We start from the raw sequence: 22,911 nt of genomic DNA, 5'->3' as shown, positions 1-22,911 counted from the left end.
CAATAATGTATACAGTGTTAAATTTCTCATCCTATATCATGAAAAATTTCCCTTTTGTTTCCCAGTCTTTTGACAGTGGCAGAGTTAACAAAATGTTAAGAGGTCTATTTAGCAAACTTACTGGATTTCACCAAATTCCCTATAAAACTTTTAAAATGGGTTAATGGGCTAGATTTACTAAACAGAAACAAATTTTCTTACATTGTTAAATTTATCAACTTTGGATGTCTCAGCCACAGCGCTAGCGCTATAGTCTACTCAGCTGCAAGATATTAGGATAATACCACAAAATTCCTCCAAATGAATAAATAATTAAACGTTTTAATATATGCGCTCAGAGATAGACTTTTAAATAAACTAAGCTCACTCTATAAATAATTATAGAAAACTAAGTGGCCAACCTGAATTGCAACCTCCAAGCAGCGATGAGGGTCGGGCACCGCCTACTTGACTCTTTAGAAAAGACTTCAATAATAGAAAATCAAATAATAGAGGAATTTATACTTCAGATTTTGCCACATACAGCATTAACCATGGGGCTAGGAAGAGGAAATTGTCCGTAAAAAGAGGAAAAAGTTACCTTGAGGTAGACTTCTTTGAACTAATGGTACTTAGCAGTCCAGGTCCTGTGCATGGAAGATCCAAATGGAGCCGAGAAAAGCTAACAAGGTCCGCAGGACCTTGTGTGACGTCACAGTCACGTGATCGCTCACGTGACTAGCTATGGAGAGCGGTGAAGCTCAAAAACCTCCGACGCGTTTCTGAATCAGCGGATTCCTTCCTCAGCTTTTCTCGGCGTGCGCCGCTACCGCTTCAAGCCCAGGAGGGCGCACTGCAGAGAGGACGCACGTCTCCGGCCGGGACGAGCGTCCGCAACCTACAGCACTAAACCACCCTCCTCCTAACTTGGTGGTAATACTTTGGATTTTATTATTATTATCGCTGCCGCTCCATTTGGATCTTCCATGCACAGGACCTGGACTGCTAAGTACCATTAGTTCAAAGAAGTCTACCTCAAGGTAACTTTTTCCTCTTTTTACGGACAATTTCCTCTTCCTAGCCCCATGGTTAATGCTGTATGTGGCAAAATCTGAAGTATAAATTCCTCTATTATTTGATTTTCTATTATTGAAGTCTTTTCTAAAGAGTCAAGTAGGCGGTGCCCGACCCTCATCGCTGCTTGGAGGTTGCAATTCAGGTTGGCCACTTAGTTTTCTATAATTATTTATAGAGTGAGCTTAGTTTATTTAAAAGTCTATCTCTGAGCGCATATATTAAAACGTTTAAAAATTTATCAACTTGTTTAAACTTAAAGGGAACCTTGTAATGTCCAGAAACGCAATTCACCTGCAAACATAGTTTTAATCTGCAAGTAAATAGCATTAAAATCATTAATTTCTTACTTGTTGAAGCAGCGGATACAGGGAGATAATGAAGTTATATTCTCCCTGAAGCCCTCTTTTCTAGTAATCAGGGTGGTGCAGTGAGCCGATATAGTCACCACTCACTACACAGTGAGCATAATCACTCCCTGGCACTTTGACAACTGCTCTGCACACACACCACCACACATCCCGCAAAGCAGGCTTTGACTGGAAATGAGCAGCTGCAGGAAGGATATAAGTTCATTTTCTTGCTGGTGTCACTACTCCAGTAAGGCAGGCAGACATAATTTTAACTCTGTTTTCCTACAAATTACTGCTATATCTGCAGGTATGGACATGACAGATTCCTTTACCATTTCAGATAGTTTATACACAGGTTGATTTGAACTTAGCTGTAAATTTCATAAACTTTAATAAACTTTCATCCCTTTTTCTGTATATGAAGTCGACAGATCTTTCAGCATTAATGCAGCAGTATATGGTTTTTCACAAATTGCTGTCTTAAAGGTAGTCATGCACATTAGATAAAAGTAAGTTGATGGTTGAACAATCATTGAATGAGCTATACCTTAACTATCATTATTCCATTACAATTGGCCATTCATGTTCATTTACGTCAGTCAATGAACAAATAATTTTCATCGAAATGTTCTATTAACTTTCTTTTACTGAAAGATCTTTATTGACCAGCGACTACCACATGAAAACTGACTGTGTCAACATGATGATCGTCCATCATCATTTCATTCAAAATATAGTTTATGATCAATTTTACTCAACAAATTGTCATTGTGGTTAAAATCATCTTTCAACTTCAAATTAATGTCTATGGGCACCTTTTTGGTATGGATAGTCACTATTAAGCTTCCATGTAATCAAGAAGCCCTCACAGTGAATCTAGATATCTAAAAGAAATGGCTGATTGTTTTTGAAGGTCTACCCAAACTTCTGCCATGTTAGAAGATCTGCCATTCTTCACTACTGTAAACGAGATGCAGAAAGTTCCCATTCACACTACTTGTAGGTGCCTTGTGTTTTGAGGGTATTCTACTTGAAGGAGTTGTCCGCTATTCAGACAAGTCCTTCTGAATCCATGTTTCCCCCAATAAAATGACACTTGTTCTCGCCTGCAGTGCCGCTGGCTTTTCTGGGGCTCATGTGATATTGCAGGCAGCCAATCAGTGCTAGCTTCACTCTTCCATCCTTCAGACATACCAATACAGCTGGAGGAAGTGAGAGAGCAGCCGAAGATCTCTTCCGCCTCTGTCCATAAGAGAGGAGAGTGAAGGCAGAGCTGACTAGCGCGTGGATCGCGTGACACAATAATGTCACATGTTCCCTGGGTAAGCCGGTGCTAACACCGCTGGAATGGCGCTGGCACCAGAGGTGTGTGTACAGGTGTTATTATTTACGTGTTATTATACATAGTGATTCAGAAGGGGTTGTTTGAGTAGTGGACAACCCCTTTAAGGGTATGATCTCACAAACTTTATGATGTGGATTTTTTCTTTATTGATAATAGTGTAGGGAAAACAAGCATTTTGCCACTAAAAAGTCACATGAAATCTTATAATATACAATCAATGGAAAATTAGGTAATTATTGTAATGCATTGAATGAGCACTAAAGTAAGAATAAACTACCACTTATCCATAGGATATGTGATAACTACTAGATTAGTGGGGGTCCGAACGCTGAGATTATGGCACTGCCAGAGATTGCCGTGTGCTGTTCACTGTTCTGGCGATCAGTTGAGTCTCATTGGTTAGATTTCTACAAACTTACAAATTATCATCTATTCTGTGCATAGGTAAAAACTTTTTTTGCTATAATATTCCTCATAACCTGCATGATATCTTATTGATACTAGTTCTGAATATAGCCGCATGCACGAAGCCAGCTGGGTTGTGAAAACGACAGTGATGGTAAAAGTTACATGCATGCAAATATTATATGTATAACATTGTGTATAGGGGGGGTATGTGCAGATAGTCCCGGGTTAATTGTGCCCAACCTGAATGATAGCCTACGTTGTAGTCTAACAAAGCTCTGTGTAGCCCCAGCATCAAAACCATGAGGATTTTTAGGGCAGTCACAGTTTTTCCCATTCACATGTCTATTGGCCACGTAGTTCTGTCTAGTAATTGTAGCCCAGAGACCAAGAAGCCTGTGGTTTACTTGCATAGCTTTACATTTCCCAAAATCATCCTAATTAAGTATATAAAACCATAGTTATCTACTTAACCCATGATTGCATTAACATTTCTAAAAGTCTAATCATACCTCTCTTTTGTATCAACCAAGAAACGATCTCATTGCTAATGAAGTCCAGATCCTGTTGTTTTACTTAACCTGCATTATTTCCTGATACTTATACCTGTATTCCCCTTGTCATCTATTACTTTGACTCACAGGCTGGTCACTCTCCTTAACTTCTTTGTTAACAAGTGGTGGTCCTGTTCCCCTGGGAGACAGGTCCACCCTTCTTCACCAAGCTGCTGCCCAGGGAAACGTCACTTTATTGTCAATGCTGCTTAATGAAGAAGGACTGGATCTAAATACCTTATGTAAAGATGGCCATACTGCCTTGTATTCTGCTGCTATCAATGGACATACAGGTAAACTGTGTTATGCTACCTGGATATGCAAGTGTTGTGGTTTCATTTATTTAGACTAAAGTTAATTTACTCTGGTTTCATTTTTATCTTAGATTTTAAGAGGGAAATAATGACAATTTGAGCTCCGATTTCTTTGCCTAGCCTGCAAGGCCTAAATATTGGACTTGAAGTAGTACCAGTAGTGGACAACCTTTTCTGAAAGATCTAAAGTGCTCATCAGAATAAAACAATAACACATGCTCAACTTCAGGAGCAGTACTGCTCCTCCAATGTCAATATCCTACCAAAAACAAAAGTCAACAAATCTCCACAATTCTATAAATATATTGAATTTTATCAATCAACAAATTCGAACAATAATAAAAAGCCATGCTATTTAGCAATGGCGTATAACTAAACATTTTTCCATATGCAATAATCAATGATGTTCACAAATGGAGCTCAAAAAGAATTAGACAACAAAGGGTCATGCAGCATAAAATGTACATGAAAAAGTAAAATATATATAATCTTCAACAATGAATATAAATCAGTACAAGTAGTGGCCATGCTTGCAGCTGCATTTTGCTGGTACTATTTGGATACATATACATTTGTGCTATAAAACTATTAGGTTTTGCACATATATATTTATTGTACCCTTTTTGCATGTTATACATGGTAACCTTCTTTCTTATCCTCTTTATGTATTTGGGTGACAGCCGCACTGTTATGTCTATACTATTTATAACCTTTGGTATTTATTAAGTGTGTTGGCTGCATGCCCATGTGACTAGTTCATTATCTGACTACTAAACTCTATATCTAAGTACCATGTGTTGTCTCCCCTCTTTTTGAGCTGCATATGTGAACCTCATTGATTATTACATATGGAAAAAAGTTTCCATTGCTAAATAGCATGGCTTTTTATTGTACGTATTTGTTGATTTAATAAAATTCTATATTTTTTGTCGACTTTTTGGAGATATGTTGACTTGTTTTTGGTAGGATATTTATATATTGTGGAGTCGTGTCCATAATTGATGATATTTATGGTACTGAAATCCTTTCCTCCAATGTCAACACTGGCTTCCAGCGGATTTGTGACATTATGCCACGTGACCTATGCATAAAATCGGTGGCTACTGATCTTCTCTAGCCTTCACTATTTAATTGGAGCAGTTGTCAGCACTGATGGAATACTGTAAAGCCGCAGCTGATCAGTGGCCACTAACTAAGAGGATCCAGTTAAGAAAGTGTTGTCCAATAGTGGCCATCCCTTTTAAGATGTCCATAGACATGGCTTAGCTGTCGCACAATCTGTTGCAATCTCCAAATTTTTATAAACATTGATGTTCTGCTTAGCTGAGCATTCATGTGTTTTTAGTACTGAAATTGCTGCCAGACACCTCTAGTAGTGTCGAAGGGTAGTTGAGAGGCTGTTGTACATATCAGACAGGAATTGGGAGGACCTTCTCTCACCATACAGTTGTGGCCAAAAGTATTGACACCCCTGCAATTCTGTCAGATAATACTCAGTTTCTTCCTGAAAATGATTGCAAACACAAATTCTTTGGTATTATTATCTTCATTTAATTTGTCTTAAATGAAAAAACACAAAAAGAATTGTCCTAAAGCCAAAATGGATATAATTATACACCAAACATAAAAAAGAGGGTGGACAAAAGTATTGGCACTGTTCGAAAAATCATGTGATGCTTCTCTAATTTGTGTAATTAACAGCACCTGTAACTTACCTGTGGCACCTAACAGGTGTTGGCAATAACTAAATCACACTTGCAGCCAGTTGACATGGATTAAAGTTGACGCAACTTCTGTCCTGTGTCCTTGTGTGTACCGCATTGAGCATTGAGAAAAGAAAGACCAAAGAACTCTGAGGACTTGAGAAACCAAATTGTTAGGAAGCATGAGCAATCTCAAGGCTACAAGTCCATCTCCAAAGACCTGAATGTTCCTGTGTCTACCGTGCGCAGTGTCATCAAGAAGTTTAAAGCCCATGGCACTGTGGCTAACCTCCCTAGATGTGGACGGAAAATAAAAAAATTGACATGAGATTTCTATGCAAGATTGTGGGGATGTTGGATAAAGAACCTTGACTAACATCCAAACAAGTTCAAGCTGCCCTGCAGTCCGAGGGTACAACAGTGTCAACCCGTACTATCCGTCAGCGTCTGAATGAAAAGGGACTGTATGGTAGGAGACCCAGGAAGACCCCACTTCTTACCCCGAGACATAAAAAAGCCAGGCTGGAGTTTGCCAAAACTTACCTGAAAAAGCATTAAACGTTTTGGAAGAATGTTCTCTGGTCAGATAAGACAAAAGTAGAGCTTTTTGGGCAAAGGCATCAACATAGAGTTTACAGGAGAAAAAAAGAGGCATTCAAAGAAAAGAACACGGTCCCTACAGTCAAACATGGCGGAGGTTCCCTGATGTTTTGGGGTTGCTTTGCTGCCTCTGGCACTGGACTGCTTGACCGTGTGCATGGCATTATGAAGTCTGAAGACTACAAACAAATTTTGCAGCATAATGTAGGGCCCAGTGTGAGAAAGCTGGGTCTACCTCAGAGGTCATGGGTCTTCCAGCAGGACAATGACCCAAAACACACTTCAAAATGCACTAGAAAATGGTTTGCGAGAAAGCAATAGAGACTTCTAAAGTGGCCAGCAATGAGTCCAGACCTGAATCTCATAGAACACCTGTGGAGGGATCTAAAAATGGCGGTTTGGAGACGGCATCCCTCAAATATCAGGGACCTGGAGCAGTTTGCCAAAGAAGAATGGTCTAAAATTCCAGCAGAGCATTGTAAGAAACTCATTGATGGTTACAGGAAGCGGTTGGTCGCAGTTATTTTGGCTAAAGGTTGTGCAACCAAGTATTAGGCTGAGGGTGCCAATACTTTTGTCTGGCCCATTTTTGGAGTTTTGTGCGAAATGACCAATGTTTTGCTTTTTGCTTCATTATCTTTTGTGTTTTTTCATTTAAGACAATTTAAATGAAGATAATAATACCAAAGAATTTGTGTTTGCAATCATTTTCAGGAAGAAACTGAGTATTATCTGACAGAATTGCAGGGGTGTCAATACTTTTGGCCACAACTGTACATATTGGATAGTCAGTGTATCCTGCAGAAATCCATGGCTTTGTGTATGGCCCACTAAAGCCCCCTCCCTCATACGCAATAAATAGCTGTCAACCGATTGTTTCTGGTGATTTGTCTGATCACTTGGAAGCCTCCCCCCTTCCTTACTTCATCTGTCTGGGAAGAGTCAGGAGGCCCTCAAACTGTCGTCTAAGCCCTCCAATATTGATGATTTCAGTGGCATTACACTGTTAGACACCATTGCCTTGTGCTTTCTGTTGGTTCACTAGAAAAAAGAAATTCTCAATGCAGAGCTATTCTTTACTAAAAGCGAACCCGTCATCAGGATTTTGCTAAGTAAACTACAGGCTTTGTCAGGTTGGTTCTGTTATACTGATTAAAATAACACCTGGGTGTAAGAAATCCGTCTTGTGGTTGTTTTTTAATCTGTGTTTGCAGTTTTCAATTAATGAGATGTTCGTGCACTGGGGCGGGCCTGAGGGCCTCATCATCATTCTGGACTTAAATGACAGGTCACTGAACCTTCAGTGACCTGCCTCCTATTTTAAATATTGCACCTGAGCATTTAATATTCTAGTCTTAAAAATTTTTTTTGCTTCAACAAAATGGCGATGACGCCAGCGATGCTCTCAATCTACGCTGCACCACCAACTGTGTTCCGTGTTCTGTGTTTCCAAGAAGAGGAAATCGTCTCTGCTGAACATAGCAACACTACCGCACTGGTCCCCGAACACAGTGGGTGGCGCATACGCAGATTGAGAGGATTGCTTGCTGATGGATTCTGCTGCGCATTTGCTGCCACCGGCACCATTTTGTTAAAACGATTTTTTTTTTTTCTATGAAGGCCACAATATTTTGCAGTATTTAAAATAGGAGGCAGGTCAATGAAGGTTCACTGACCGGACATTTAAGCCCAGAATGATAACGATGAGGCCACAACATGAAAAATTGACCCACCCACAGGCACATCCCACAGCACAAGCATCTCATTAACTCCAAAGTGCAAACACATATCAAACAACAACCATAATACAGATTTCTTCAACCCAGGTATCATTTTAATCAGTGTAACAGCACCAACCTGACAGTGCCTGTAGTTTACTTTACAAAACCCCGATGACAGGTTTGCTTTAAACTTAACAATATCTATCATGAAGGCTCTGACTCAGAGGTGATTGGTAGTGCTACCAGTGCTTTATGATAATTTGGAACTGCACTCATTGATGAAAGGCTTTTTTCTAGCTTTACCTGACTTGAGTCCTGCCTCTAGGAGCCTGTTTCGAACTGTTCTTGCCGTGCACTTCACCCCAGCTGCCATTTGCCATTCCTTTTGTAGATCACTTGATGTCATTCTGCAGTTGCTGAGTGACATTCGAATAAGATGACGGTCATCCCGATCAGTGGAGAGTTGTTTTCGCCCTTTGCCGGTCTGTAGCTTTGTTGTCCCCAATGTCTGCTGCTTGACCTTGTTGCAATGGACTGCCATCTTAGAAATTTTAAGGATGGAGGCAACATGACGCTCACTGTATCCCTCTGTATACCTCTGCCAGAATTGAGCCCTTCTTTTCCTCAATCAAGACTTTTCAACTCCTTTGGCATGATTAAAAGTTATTTTTTCATTCCTATAACCTTTGGAATATTACTAGCACTTGTTTTGCCATCCAGCTTGTAGAGGATTGTGAACACCACAGCAGGTTTTTTTTTTATACTTTCCTTCATTAAATAAGATTTGGTTCAGGTGATCACCTAATCAGAAGCACATTAAGTAGAATGAGGTGTACTCTGGTTGGAATTCAACTGACACTGGAATGGAATGGCTGTCAGACATGTAGAAAAGCTGATTTTTATAAAACTGTGCAGTGAACTCTTAATTTTTGATAGATATATAATATTACATACATTTTTCTTGCAAAGGTCATTTAGTGCATATACTATTCCCATATTGTTTATTGCACGGACTTTGCAATCATCCTCTTTATCTACCCCTACAACACATTTCTTTCGTTTTGCATCCTCATGCTCTATTTTTGTTCTCTTGCAGACTGTGTAAAGTTGCTGCTGACGTCAGGAGCACGAGTAGATGCTACTGTTTCAAATGGCTTTACTGCTTTATGCACAGCAGCTGCTCAGGGACATTCAAAGTAAGTAGCAGATCACTGTGCAAGTGTAACCTTAATTTTCTATGTAAGTCTGTACAAAATGTTTACTAAAACTAAAGTTAGGCATATAGCTTACTATCACGGAGATAATACCCAAGGTAATTAAGGTTTTTAAATCATTTGAGTAAAGTTGCAGGTGAAATATGCCAGGGAGCCAGGTGTCCATAATTTAGGAAAGTAAATAAAGAAGAGATATTTGATGATAACACTGCAGGCAGTCCATATGGGGCTCAGTTAGAAGGGCACATCATTCAACCTTTTACATTTTGTTATCACCCAAGTCCCTTTATGGTTGACACTATAAGCTGCCATTACTGGGAGACAAATATACCCAACAACTCTTTACAAAATTTTCCAAGGTGTTTTTAAACTAATATTTCCAGTCATCCACATACCACTGCCCCAAGTATATAGAATCAAAGAATCATAGAATGATAAACATGGAAAGGACCTCAAGGTCATCGTGTCCAACCCCCTTTTCAATGCAGGATTCACTAAACCATCTCAGATGTCTGTCCAGCCTCTGTTTGATGACTTCCATTGAAGGACCCCTCACCACCTCTCGTGTCATCCTGTTCCACTCATTGATCACCCTCACTGTCAAAAAGTTTTTTTCTAATATCTAATCTGTATTTTTTACCTTTCAATTTCATTTCATTGCTTCTCGTGTTTCCATGTGCAAAGGAGTATAAAGATGGTCACTCACACTGTGAAAGCCCTTCAGATATTTGTAGACCGCTATCAAGCCTTCTCTTAGCCTTCTTTTTTGCAACCTAACCATTCCCAGATCCTTTACCCTTTCTTCGTAGGACATACTTTCCAGTCCTCTCACCAAACTGGTAACTCTTCTCTAATCTTGTTCCAGTTTTTCAATGTCTTTTTTTTTTTTTTTTTTTTATATAAATGTGGTGCCCAAAACTGGACATAGTATTCCATATGAGGCCTGACCAAGGAGGAGTAGAGGGGGATAATTACTTCACATGATCTAGACTTTATGCTTCTCTTAATACATCCTAGGACTGTGTTTGCTTTTTTTGCTGCTGCATCACACTGTTGACTCGTGCAGTCTGTGATCTATTAGTGCACCCAAGTCTTTTTCACAAGTACTGTTGCTTAGTTCTATTCCTCCCATTCCTCCTATGTAGATGTATTTCTCCTTTGCCTCATTGGGGGATACAGGACTGTGATGTGTATGCTACTGCTGCCAGGAGGCTGACACTAAGTGAATGGAAAAAAAGGTTAGCTCCTACTCCGCAGTATACACCCTCGCCCTGATTGCCGGCGAGACCAGTTCATGCTCAGTGTCCATAGGAGGCACACATCTGGTCTTTTTCCCCAGACTTTTTTTCTTTTCTACTTTCCATGAAGATGAGACAGGGGCGACGGACCCTATTGAAAGGGTCCGATCTCCCCAAACCATCAACGGGCGAGCACGTGCGAGTGTCACCGCCACGTATCCTCTCCCGCAATGTGGGACATAATGCCGGACTCCGCCCTGACCACCCTGAGGTATTGAAACCCTAGGCTGTACAGAGGCACAGGTACAGTCTGTGCGGCCCCCACTGCACCACCAATGCGAAGACTGCGGTGGTGGAAGGAGGCGGACGGTCCCTCTCCTCTTCCCTGGTAAGGAACGATGGAGCCAGGGTGCCTGCACCGTCCTGTACATAGCCCCCCTCTCCCCCCACACATCTCACAGGCTGGCAGCTGAAGTGCTCGATATGATCAGGACAGGGGGCATGGAACAAGGGTGGGCTGGGAGGGCTCCTGTGGAGGTCCTGCTCCTGTGTGGCGCATCTTACGCTGCAAAATTAGCACCAGCAGCTGTTCCCCGACGCGTGCAGAACGGCGCTGCCGCTTCATCGCCGGCTGACGCTGGAACTTTTTTCCCCGACTCCTAGTTTGCCTAGGCCACGAGCGGGAGTCCCGCCCACTAACGCCCATTTTCCGACGGCCCACCCCCCGTGTCCTTGGTCCGGCACTGTAAATTTAGGCCCCGGCTTCGGCCTGTGCTAGGCCACGGCCGGACGTCACGCCCCCAGGCATGCCTACTTCCAGGGGGCCCGCTCACTCCACAGGAGCCCTCCCAAATTTTGAAGTTAGGAGCAGCCCAGACCCCTCCTGCTGCTCTTCAGGACACTCAGGGGTGTAGAACTGTGGGTAAGTGCTACTACCCCCCCTCGCTCCCGCCGGGCAGCTATACTAATTGTGTCACTGCCGCAGGCCAGTCCAGCCAGCAGGGAAACCCGGGCACGCAGGTCCAGAGGACCAAGCCTCATACGGTGCTAATTGCCGCATACATGTCCTGTCAGCCCGCTTTTTCGCAGGCACAGAGAGTTATGGTGCCACCGGCCCTTCTAGGCTGAGTGTGACTGCTCTCGTCAGGTGTCAGCCGCTAAGCAGCTTGAGGCCGTGCCAGTACCAAAATTGGAGACCAGCGTGCAAATCGTCATGCATTAAAAAACAAAGCAAAAAAAAAAAACGAAGCCTGCGATTCCTAACGCGCCCAGGAGCCCTTCCCTGCGACCAAGTCCCCGGAATGGGCTCTGTCTTTGTCGCAGTCTATGGCATCACTAACGAGGGCAATTGAGTCCCTTCAGGCCCCAGATAGGGGCAGGGATAGCGGCTCGCCTGTCTTGGAGAAATCCTCGACCTTACAGGAGCCTTCAGCCTGCAGGGGCCGCTCTCACTCTAGGCAGACGCGGGGTAACGAACCCACACAGCGTCACCTAGCCCGACTGGTGCCTCAGCATCTATGAGCTCTGCTTCTCGCTCCCCTTCTCCAGGGGGTGACGGGGGGCAAAACTCTGATTACAGTTCCGAGGGGCCCCTCAATTTGGATGCACCTGGTTACCAGGAATCAGTTGACAGTCTCATTGAGGCCGTCAACCAAACCCTGGGTATTGACGATGAATCCACCTTGACCTCAGGTCATATGGTGTCATTCAAATGGGTCAAACGGCCTCTTAGACTCACCCAGAGTTTGAGGTCATAATGCAATGACTCAGGGAGTGGCCAAACAAACGCTTCGCAGGACAGAGGGCACTGGATGCAAGATAACCATTTGCCTCTGAACTCCGTGAAAAGTGGGCAGAGCCCCCATCGGTATATCCACCCGTATCACGGTTGGTATCAAGAACCCGATTATCCCTACCTAACGGTTCTTCTAATAAGGATCTCACTGACCGTCTCAATAGAGAGCCGGGCTCGCTTGGTGTTTGAGGCCTCAGGATCAGCCCTCTCTCCCTCTTGCACGGCAACTGGGTTAGCCAAGGCCATGATTTCCTGGTCAGAGTCATCAAATGCAGCTTTGCAGAGCCCGGACCTACCATTGGAGGTAGCTGAGATCGCGAATCAGATAGTCCTGGCAGGAGGCTATTTGATTAATGCATTCTTGAATGCAGCTAATCACGCAGCACTGGCTGCCGCAAATGCGATTTGCATCATGGGAGCCCTATGGTTGAGAACATGGCGAGCTTACCCAACTTCCAAGAAATCCCTAACTTCTTTGCCCTATCAGAGCAGCAGAGTGTTCGGTGAGAAGCTAGATCAGCTTATCTCCGACACCACAGGGGGAAAGCAATTTCTCCCACAACAAGGGGCTAAGCAGCCATTCCATCACCAGCTTCAAACACGGTTTCGACCGCCAGTTCAGGTCGGCCCAATCAGGGCAGAGATCGTCAGATCTCATCTGGAACCAACCCATTGGGGAGGATGTGTTCCAACCAGCCGAAATCAGGAGGATCAAGGTCCCACAGGTTCATGTCCGAATGACTTGAGGAACTTTCGGTCTACACCTGCAGAGTAGGCGGGCGCCTGCTCTGGTTTCATCACGTCTGGTTCACCGTCGTACAAGACGCATCGGTAGGAGAGCTGGTGTCTTCAGAGTACAAGATAATATCTATCAGCCACCCCCAAATGATTTTTCCTGTCTCGTCCTCCCAAATCTGAAACCCGGGCATGCGCCTTATTCGAAGCCGTCGAGTCGCTAAGGCGCAGTGGAGTGATCATCCCTGTACTGGAAAAAAAGAGATTTCAGGGTTTCTACTCCAACCTGTTTGCAGTCCCCCCCCCCACCCTCCCAAAAAAAAAAAAAGGAACGGAACCGTAAGGCTCATTCTGGACCTGAAGCTTCTGAACAGGTTTTTGTCAAGATCAGACCTTCCGGATGGAGTCTCTCCGCTCGGTCATATCTGCCATGGAAAGGGGGGAGAATATTTGGCCTCTACCGACATCCAAGGCGCCTACCGGCACATCCCCATTATGCCCGGGGCATAATCATCTGGCCTTATCTGGATGACCTCCTGGTCAAGTGCCCATCTTTTCAGTCTTGCGAAGAGAGCGTCAACATCTCGCTGGATACACTTCTCCGCCTTGGGTGGCTGGTGAATTTGAAGTTCTTAAGTTTTTCCCTATTCCAACTCACAAAATTTCCTTTCTAGGGATGATCTTCAACTCTTCCCCAGGGTTGGAAATTCTCCCTAGCACTCCGACAGGGAGCCTGGGCACGTCGCCAGCCAGTCTCCCATACCATCCGATTTGGCATGAGGGTCTTAGGGAAAACGGTGGCAGCAATAGAGGCTGTTCCATTTGCCCAGTCCCATCTTCGTCCCATGCAGCACGCCCTCTTGGCAGCTTGGGACAAGAAGCCTGTTCTCCTGCGACCACCAGTGCTGGTTGTCCGCACCGGTCAAACAGGCTCCCAGATGGTCGACGATGAGTCCCTTCCTTCTGCAGTGGAAGTTTTTTCCTCTCAACCATTGGTTGATGGTCATGACTGACGCCAGTCTCCTCGGATGGGGAGCAGTATTTCGCCACCACACAGCCCAAGGATGTTCGTCACCTCAGGAATCAAGCCTCCCGATCAACCCTTTAGAAATTCAGGTGATTCAGCTGGCTTTGAGCACTTTCATCATCTCCTGGCAGGACGCCCTGTTCGAATTCAATCAGACAATGCCACGGCAGGGGCTTACATAGATCATCAGGGGTTGCAGCCACAGCAGGACGGCCATGCTCGAGGCAAAGCATATCCTTTGCTGGGCTGAGAGAAATCACTCTGTGATCTCGGCAGTTCACATTCTGGGCGTGGAGAACTGGGCAGCGATCTTAGCCAGCAGGGTCTCGCGTCCGGGTTATAGCCACATCCCGAGTTTTTTTCCAACAGATTTTCCAACATTGGGGAACCCCAGAAGTGGACCTGATGACCTCCAGGCTAAATGCCAAGGTGCCCAGGGTTGTCGCTCGGTCTCGGGACCCACAGGCAATTGCCATGGACGCATTGGTCCTTACATGGAACCAGTTTTCACCTCTCGTACCTGTTTCCTCCGCTTCCACTGTTTCCAAAGGTCTCGGGAAGTTCAAGGCATAGGGGGTTCCAGTAATACTGATTGCCCTAGATTGGCCTCGTCGGACAGGGTACGCAGATTTAGTGCAGCTACTCGTCGACATCTCCTAGTGGCTGCCAGAGCCCCCAGACCTACTTTCCCAGGGCCCGATCTACCACCAGTACTCAGAAGCCCTGTGTTTGGCGGCTTAGCTGTTGAATCTTGGATCCTGGCCCAGGCCGGGTTCAGCCGGAAGGTGATGGCTGCAATGGTTAGTGCCCGGGAGCCCGCCTCAGCACGTGTTTACCACCACACCTGGGAAGTTTTCGTCTCACGGTGTAGGGACCGCGGTAATCTTCCACTGAGATTCTCCATTCTTAACATTTTTAGCTCTTCTCCAGTCTGGCCTAGACTCAGGTTTAGCTCCAAGATCCCTCAGGAGACAGATTTCGGCCTTATCCGCCTTGTTCCAGCGTAGGATTGCTACCAATCTGCAGGTAAAGACCCTCAGCCAGGGGGTCTCCCGCTTGATACCACCCTATAGGGTCCCTCTGGATGCCTGGGGCCTTAACCTGGTCCTAAGCAGTCTGCAGGAAGTTTTGTTTGAACCACTATAGGGTGGCTCTTTAGCATACCTTTCCTGGGTGGTGATGTTCCTTCGTGGCCGACTTCTTTTTTCTGCCAAAGGTCGTTTCTTCATCTCACTTTATTGAGGATGTTGTCTTGCCCTTTTTTCTGCCCAGTACTGGTACACCAGGTGGAAAAGGTGCTGCATATGTGGGATCTGGTGAGAGCTCTCAGGAGGTACATGTCACGGACGGAACCCTTTCGTTAGACACTCTGTTCGTGCTTCCCGAGGGTCGCAGGAAGGGACTCGCTGCCTCAGGATCGATCATAACCAGGTGGATTCATTTGGCTATGCAGGAGTCTTACCGCATCAGAGGTGCACCTGTTCCAGCGGGGATCAGAGCAAACTCGGCTCGGGCGGTGGTCACCTCTTGGGCTCTTCAGCACCATGCTTTGGTGAAGCATGTCTGCAAAGCGGCAACCTGCTCCAGTCTGCACACATTCTGGAAGCACTACAATATCCATACTCAGGCTTCAGCGTGTAATCGAGCCAGGGTAGAAGGATTCTCCAAGCAGAGGTGGTGCACCTTTAAACAGGAGGTGCATATAGCTTGGACCGGTGAGTTGACTTCCCACCCAGGGACTGCTTTAGGACGTCCCACAGTCCCGTGTCCCCCAATGAGGCCAAGGTGAAACAGGGATTTTTGTGATAACTCGCCATAAAATCCTTTTCTCCTAGACGCTCATTGGGGGACATAGCATCCACCCTATTAGCCAATTGGCTCTTTTTTTTGTTTGTTAATGTTTTTATGATAAAAGGTGGGTCTTTCCAGACATGTTGTCACCTGCATTAAGGTTTATTTTGTCTGTGTTTTTCATCTCCTACTGCTTTTGAACCGAACTGGTCTCACCGGCAATCAGGGCGAGGGTGTATACTGTGGAGGAGGAGCTAACCTTTTTTTCATTCACTTAGTGTCAGCTTCCTGGCAGCAGTAGCATACACCCCACAGTCCTGTTTCCCCCAATGAGTGTCTCGGAGAAAAGGATTTTACGGTGAGTTATCACAAAAATCCTTGTTTTTCATTTTTCTTGCCCAGATGTAGAATCTTGCATTTCCCCCTGATAAATACCATCCTATTAGTCACTGCCCATTGTTCAAGCTTATCTAGATCCTTCTGAATCCTTTCTCTGTCTTCTCTAGTGTAAAGGTCCCGTTACATTTAGCGATGCACCAGCGATCCCGACAACGATACAACCCGGTCAGGATCGCTGGTGCATCGCTAAATGGTCGCGGTTGAGCTGCCAAACAGGCAGATCTCACCAGCGATGCAGCAGCTGTCGGTGGTCGTTACTTACCTGTCAGACGGCAGCTCTGCTGACTACTTCCTCCCGCGTCCGCGGAGTTTGCTCGTCGATGCCAGCAGGAAGCAGACGACTAGAAATGGACCAGGACAATCTCGCGCGATCAACGATAGCCAGCGGGGGGCCGGTCGGAGGTAAGTGTCACATGTAGCGAGATCGCTAGCGATATCGCTGTTGCGTTGCAAAATCGGTGACGCGTTAGCGATATCACTAGCAATCTCGCTATGTGTGAAGGGGGCTTAAGCTATCTCTCTTATCTTTGCATTGTCTGCACATTTGATTAGTTTACCTTCAGTACCCTTATCTAGATCATTTATAAAAATGTTAAACAGCACTGTGGTCAGGACAGATCCTTGTGGTACCCCACTTGAAACATTTTTCCAAATGGATGTGCAACCATTTATTACCTCTCTTTGTGTATGATCACTGAGCCAGTTATGAATGCACCTAACCATAGCCTTGTCAATCCCATACTTGGCCATTTTTTCAGTAAGGATAGTGTGAGACACTTTACCAAATTCTTTTCTGAAGTCCAGATCTACTATATCTACTGCATTTCTCTGATCCACCCAGTCAATGATTCCATCATAGAAGGAAATTAGATTAGTCTGGCTTGACTTGTTTGTTACAAACTCATGCTGGCTCTGGTTAATTATTGTATTCTTATCTACACTAGTGGGCAAAATTGTGGATACTCTTCAAATTTTTCTCATTTTTTAAAATTTTTAGCATGCAATCATGCAAAATGTTTATAACAATAATGCCCCAAATAGTCTAAGGTAGATTAGAACACCTCTACATAGAAAAAAGGTTACCCTAATACAAAATATCTCATTACTTCCATAAGAACAGTGCAATGGCCGAATCAAAATATCACATCCTAATATGTTAATTTCATGCTATCCCTATGTGTTCTTTCTTTATTAGCTTATAGGGTATCCTTCAGCATCGATAACAGCTTTGCATCTCCTTGGCAGTGGTTCAACTAGACTTCCCAGGTTCCCTGTGGTTATAACATGGTACCAGGAACTGATAACAGCTGCAACCAATGGCTGTTTGTTGCTCGGTCGCTTACTAGAAACCAGTTGCTTTAATCTTGACCACAGATTTTTGATAGGGTTCAGATCAGGACTGTTTCCTGGCCATGAAAGCACAGAAACTTGTTTGCCGTCAAACCATTTTAGACATTGCCTTGCAGTGTGACATGGTGCTCCATCTTGTTGCAAATTAATTGTGGTCTGTTCCTTGCCAAAATCGCGAATTGATGGGATGAGCTTTGGTTTAAGGACACCATGAATATATTTTGAAGCGTTTCTACAGTGCTACCAGTCTCTGAAGCTTGGAACTCTGTGGAGATATAAGTTTTCCTAACATACAGTGCAACACCTCCTCCCTTCTTGTTAATCCTGTTTCTAATAAATAAGTTATAGCCTTCAAAGTTTGTATTCCTAGCATGTGTATCATCCCACCAAGTTTCAGTGATGCCTATGACATCATATCTCTCTTCCTTTGTTAGCAGCTCCAATTCTCCTTGTTTGTTTCCCATGCTCTGTGCATTTGTATAGACACATTTTAGTTTGTAGTCGGCTTCTCTTGCTCCTCTATTTTCATTCAGAGTTTGTTGTATTTGTTATTCTTTTCCACTTCTCTTAGCAGGGTTCTCAAAATAATTCATTAGCTGCATATTTCTCCCTGGCCGTATATTTCCCATCCCATATTGCTGTAGTTTACAACTCTCCTGATGAGTGTAGGAAGGTGAAATATAAATGGTTTGTTGATGATAAAAATGACAAATCACATGGCGGCATGTATCTACACTCAGGCTCGGACTGACCCACAGGGTAACAGGGGAATCCCCCGGTGGGCCCCTGTGCAGATCTGTTCCTCCAACCCCACTACATGAGTAGTACTTGGCATAATTCACTTGATTCACTCTGTTAAAAAAAAAAAGCAGCATCTCATCATTTAGTAACCAGTTTATTATTATATAGAGATAGAGGTAAATCTGTGAACGAGAGTAATGTCATTTTTTTATGGAGGTGAAAAGTGTCCCCCCCCCAAAGTCAATGTTACTGGTGGGCCCTTGGCACTCCAGTCCGACACTGTCTACACTAGAGATGCACAACCTTTTTTGGTTTGTTAGATTAAACCAATCCAAATGGCCGCAATCAATCCTAAAGGCATATTACTATCTGAGACATGTATGAAATATCGAAAGTATATAACATAAAAGTATCTGGGGTACCAGCTGACTAACTAGGGAAAGCTGTTGCTGATTATTTTACTTTAATTTGTGCAAAAAAATTGTAGTATTACATAACGTCATTCAGATGGGAAACCACTTCTTGGATGTCCCTGTGGCCTAAAAAGGCATCTGGGCCGGGGTTGTTCTAGAGCAGAAACCCTCTAAAGCTCAACATATTTTCTAGATGGCAACCCTTCTTGGTTAATGAGAAACATGCTGTATATAAGGATGACTAGTAGTTAGATATACCGTATTTTTCGGATTATAAGACGCTCCGGATTATAAGATGCACCCCAAATTTTGAGGAGAAAAATAGGGAAAAAAACTTTTTTCTTTAATAAAATAGTGGTGCTTATATTCCATGCGTCTTATTGCTTACCGGGGGTGGTGAAGCAGGGTCCCAGGGTTGCTGCTGGAGGAGGCAAGAGTGACGCGTTGCTGAAGGCTGGGATAAAGGGGTTCCGATGTGCTGCCGCTGCCCTGTGCCCTGCTTGTGTCCGGCGGTGCTGTGGAGGGCTCTGCCAACGTTTTGTGAAAGGCCAGAGCCCCCGGCAGTTCCATGGTTTCCTGTGCAGTTGACTCCGGGAAAATGGCCACTGGGGGGCGACGCATGTGCAGATGGAGATCTCGTCATCAGGAATCAAAATCTCAGCGCTGAAATCTCATCTCGAGATCTTGGTGCCGAGAACTCCATCTGCGCATGTGCCGCCCTCCGGCGGCCATTTTCCCAGAGTCCACCACACAGTAAACCATGGAACTAATGGGAGCTCTGGCCTTTCACAAAATGTTGGCAGAGCCCCCCCCCCCCCCCCAGCACTGCCGGACACCCAAAGTTGGTTGTCGATAAGGTATATATGCATTATAAGACGCAGAGTGCGTCATATAATCTGAAAAATACGGTAACTGTTTTAGCTAGTGGCGAGTAATGGTTGTGACTGGTCATTTTAGTAGACACACATGTTGCATATGATGCAGAGAGTGAAACTTTTTTTTGTACAACTATGGTAAATCTTATCTTCCTCAAAACCTTTAATCATGAAATGTAAAATTAATATAAGTAATAATTTTTGCGTTACTATTTTTTCTAGATGTGCAAAAGAATTACTTGTATACAATGCTGACATCAACTATGTTGGTGGAGGACAAACCCCATTATATCTGGCTTGCAAAAATGGAAACTGTGAAACTGTTGAACTTTTACTGGACTCTGGTGCCAATAGAAATATTGCAACAAATGTGGGTACAATCTTGTAACTACTAAATTTGTTTTTCTCCTACTGTAAAATGAATTTAAGACCCAGAACATATATTGCAACTCATATTTACATATCTGTAGCTGATAGAATGATGAGCTGTCCTGCCATATGCCTTTTTTAGACTGGTAGTGTGGCGAGCACTCTTGCTGAAATCCGAGTGGAATGGCAATCCCCCAAGTAGAGTAAAGTTTAATCACCGCACACTCTTGATAGATGCTTGTGAGGACTTTATTGTACAGATATAGATGCAGCAATCACAATTCATTAATAAGGAACTGGTGCAAGGATAGAGAAAATGGTGAGGCAACAAGAACATAACGTTTCAACCCTCATAGGTCTTATTCATATAGTCGCTGTAGAAGAAAAAATAAGGTATGAGAGATCAATTCCATAATAAAATTACAAACAAAAAACCCAGATAAATAAAATACAAGTATACTCATGGTAAAAACAATAATCTTACAAGATTACGAGAGAGGTCTGGAATAAGTGACATATAGGTCTGGAAGAAGCCATATAAGCCATCAAATAACATCCCAAGGAAAAAAATGGCAATCCTTTAGACGGAAAGGGGTACAAGAGACAATATCAGGATAAATGTAACTGCATATGTTTGAATATAGGGGAATTAGCCCCAATTGACAGTGCTATAAATATATGGTAGGGTGTATACCCTTATGCTAAGATGTACCCATTAAATGTGAAGTTGATGCTGAGTAGGATAAGATGTAGCCCATATTACCTGTTGCAAGGTTCACTGAACGGTATAAAGGATATTCTTCTTGCAAAGGACACCTGTTGTAGAAAAGGGGATTCAGTACTGATAGGGAAAATAAGCAGAGTAATATGTGTAAAGAGTCATGGGGCCGTGGATTACCTCAGTCCAGGGTAGGTCCGGCGCACCTGCGCCTTGAATTGTAGGCTGCAATGTGCAGTATGAAGGCATTGGTGGCTATAAATAGTGTGCTGAAGCGGCCGCCTGACAAGCAATGTGTGGGTGAGTTCACGCCCCCGGAAATGGTGTTGCCACTAGGCGGTGTAATGACCAAAATGAGGCTTGGAACACGATGGAAAAAAAGAAGGAAAATGTGGCATATGAACAGTGGTATAACCACTAAAGTGGCATTTAAGAAATGGAATGGTAAAGGAAGCCATGTCTTACCACATCTGATCTTGGATTTGTGGCTTGTGATTCTATCTCTGATGTGTTATGTTTTGTATAATAGACTACATGGACATTTCACCACATAAACCACAAAATTGGACTCGCAGGTGTAATAGCCCTTGATTGGATAGGACTTACTCGTCCTAGGGTGAACGACCATATTGTACTTAATGACGTTTGAACAGGCAGTGCAATTGAGACAGCGAAATGTGTCCTGTCTTGGTGTACTCAGGAACTGTTGGGTTGTTTTTTTTTTTTTTTTTAAGAGTGCCACCAATGTTAACCCAGATAAGGTCATCCCTAATATTTTGAGGTCTCCTGCTTATCATAATTCCCTGGAATTTGAAGGCTTCAATGGATGGATAAGCCTTAGTTAGGAGGGGCCAGTGTCTGCTGATAGTGGAATGCAAAAATGCAAAAGATATTGTCGATATATCTATAACAACATCTGCAGTGTGTAAGAAAGAGTTCATGATTGTATACAGCAGCTTCTCAAAATGGCTCATGTACGTGTTGGCATAAGCAGCGCCACATTTGAACCCATTGCGGTCCCGCGGGTCTGTAGATAAAATTGATAACCGAAAAGAAAAAAAAATTCTTGCAGGACCAGGGTTAATAGGTCAATAGAGAGTTGTATTGAGTTGGGATTCAGATTAGACCATGATAAAAGTTCAGATGTAGCCAATATACCTTTCTCATGAATGATTGAGGTATAGAGGCTATTGACATCTAGGGTAGCTAATAGGCTATCCGGAGGGACTGGACCCTGGTTTCTGATGTTGCTCAGGAAGTGGCTTGTGTCAAGAAGGTAAGAATGGCTTGTTCTGGTTAAGGGTGTGAGAAGTTTTTCCAGATAGATAGACAGTGGTGATAGAATGGAGTCAGTTGAGGCCACGATCGGGTGTCCAGGGGGATTTGTGAGAGATTTGTGTATCTTCGGGAGAATGTAGAAGACGGGCGTGATGGGGTACTGGTTGGAAAGAAAAGTGTCTGTCTGTTGATCTGTGGTATTATTGGAAAGGTAGGTTTTAATAGTTTGTTGTATATTTTCCCAGACGGTGGATGTAGGGTCCCTAGGGATTTGTCTATAGGTGGTTTCATCAGAAAGTTGCCGTTGTACTTCTCTTAGGTAAAGAGACTTATCCGTAACAACTGTGGCACCCCCCTTGTCAGCCTGCTTAAAGGGAACCTGTCACCCCCCCAGGACGTTTTTAAGTAAAAGAGCCACCTTCAGCAGCACTAAGTCTGCATTCTGTGAAGGTGGCTCTTATGTTTCTTTTTAAATCAAGTACTTTTTATTAAGGCATGCTAGGATCATATTCCTCGCCAATCGTTACACCGATGCCTCTACCTTGTGCCAGTCATTACACTAGCTACCCATCCACTCCAGAATCTAGTACAAACTTATTACCCTCACCCACAAAGCTCTCCATGGCTCAGCACCACCCTACATCTCCTCCCTTGTTTCAGTATACCATCCTACCCGCACCCTCCGTTCTGCTGATGACCTGAGGTTAGCATCCACAATAATCAGAACCTCCCATTCCCGTCTCCAAGACTATACACGTGCTGCGCCAATTCTTTGGAAGCCCTCTGTGTCTGTACTGTTACACACTTAACATTATGGCTGGTCCATACAATCAGGGCAACTGTTACCACCCACCTTTCGTGTCTCCCTTTTTTTTCCTCATAGATTGTAAGCTTGCGAGCAGGGCCCTCATTCCTCTTGG

At 43.9% G+C, this 22,911-nt stretch overlaps 1 protein-coding gene across 2 annotated transcripts in view; it reads left to right on the top strand.

Annotated features, from left to right (window-relative positions):
* The window catches only part of CTTNBP2 (cortactin binding protein 2), a 218,321-nt gene that overhangs the window by 98,061 nt on the left and 97,349 nt on the right, over positions 1–22,911 (top strand). For both annotated transcript variants that reach the window (XM_073573356.1, XM_073573355.1), the window contains exons 5-7: positions 3,800–4,003; positions 9,145–9,244; positions 19,849–19,996. In XM_073573356.1, the coding sequence (XP_073429457.1) occupies positions 3,800–4,003; positions 9,145–9,244; positions 19,849–19,996 (452 nt within the window). The remainder of the gene's footprint in view (positions 1–3,799; positions 4,004–9,144; positions 9,245–19,848; positions 19,997–22,911) is intronic.

The sequence above is a fragment of the Dendrobates tinctorius genome, unplaced genomic scaffold (genome assembly GCF_039654945.1).
Source record: "Dendrobates tinctorius isolate UK_male_01 unplaced genomic scaffold, ASM3965494v1 ptg000035l, whole genome shotgun sequence".
Lineage (NCBI taxonomy): Eukaryota > Metazoa > Chordata > Amphibia > Anura > Dendrobatidae > Dendrobates > Dendrobates tinctorius.
This window is presented reverse-complemented; position numbering and strand designations above follow the sequence as displayed.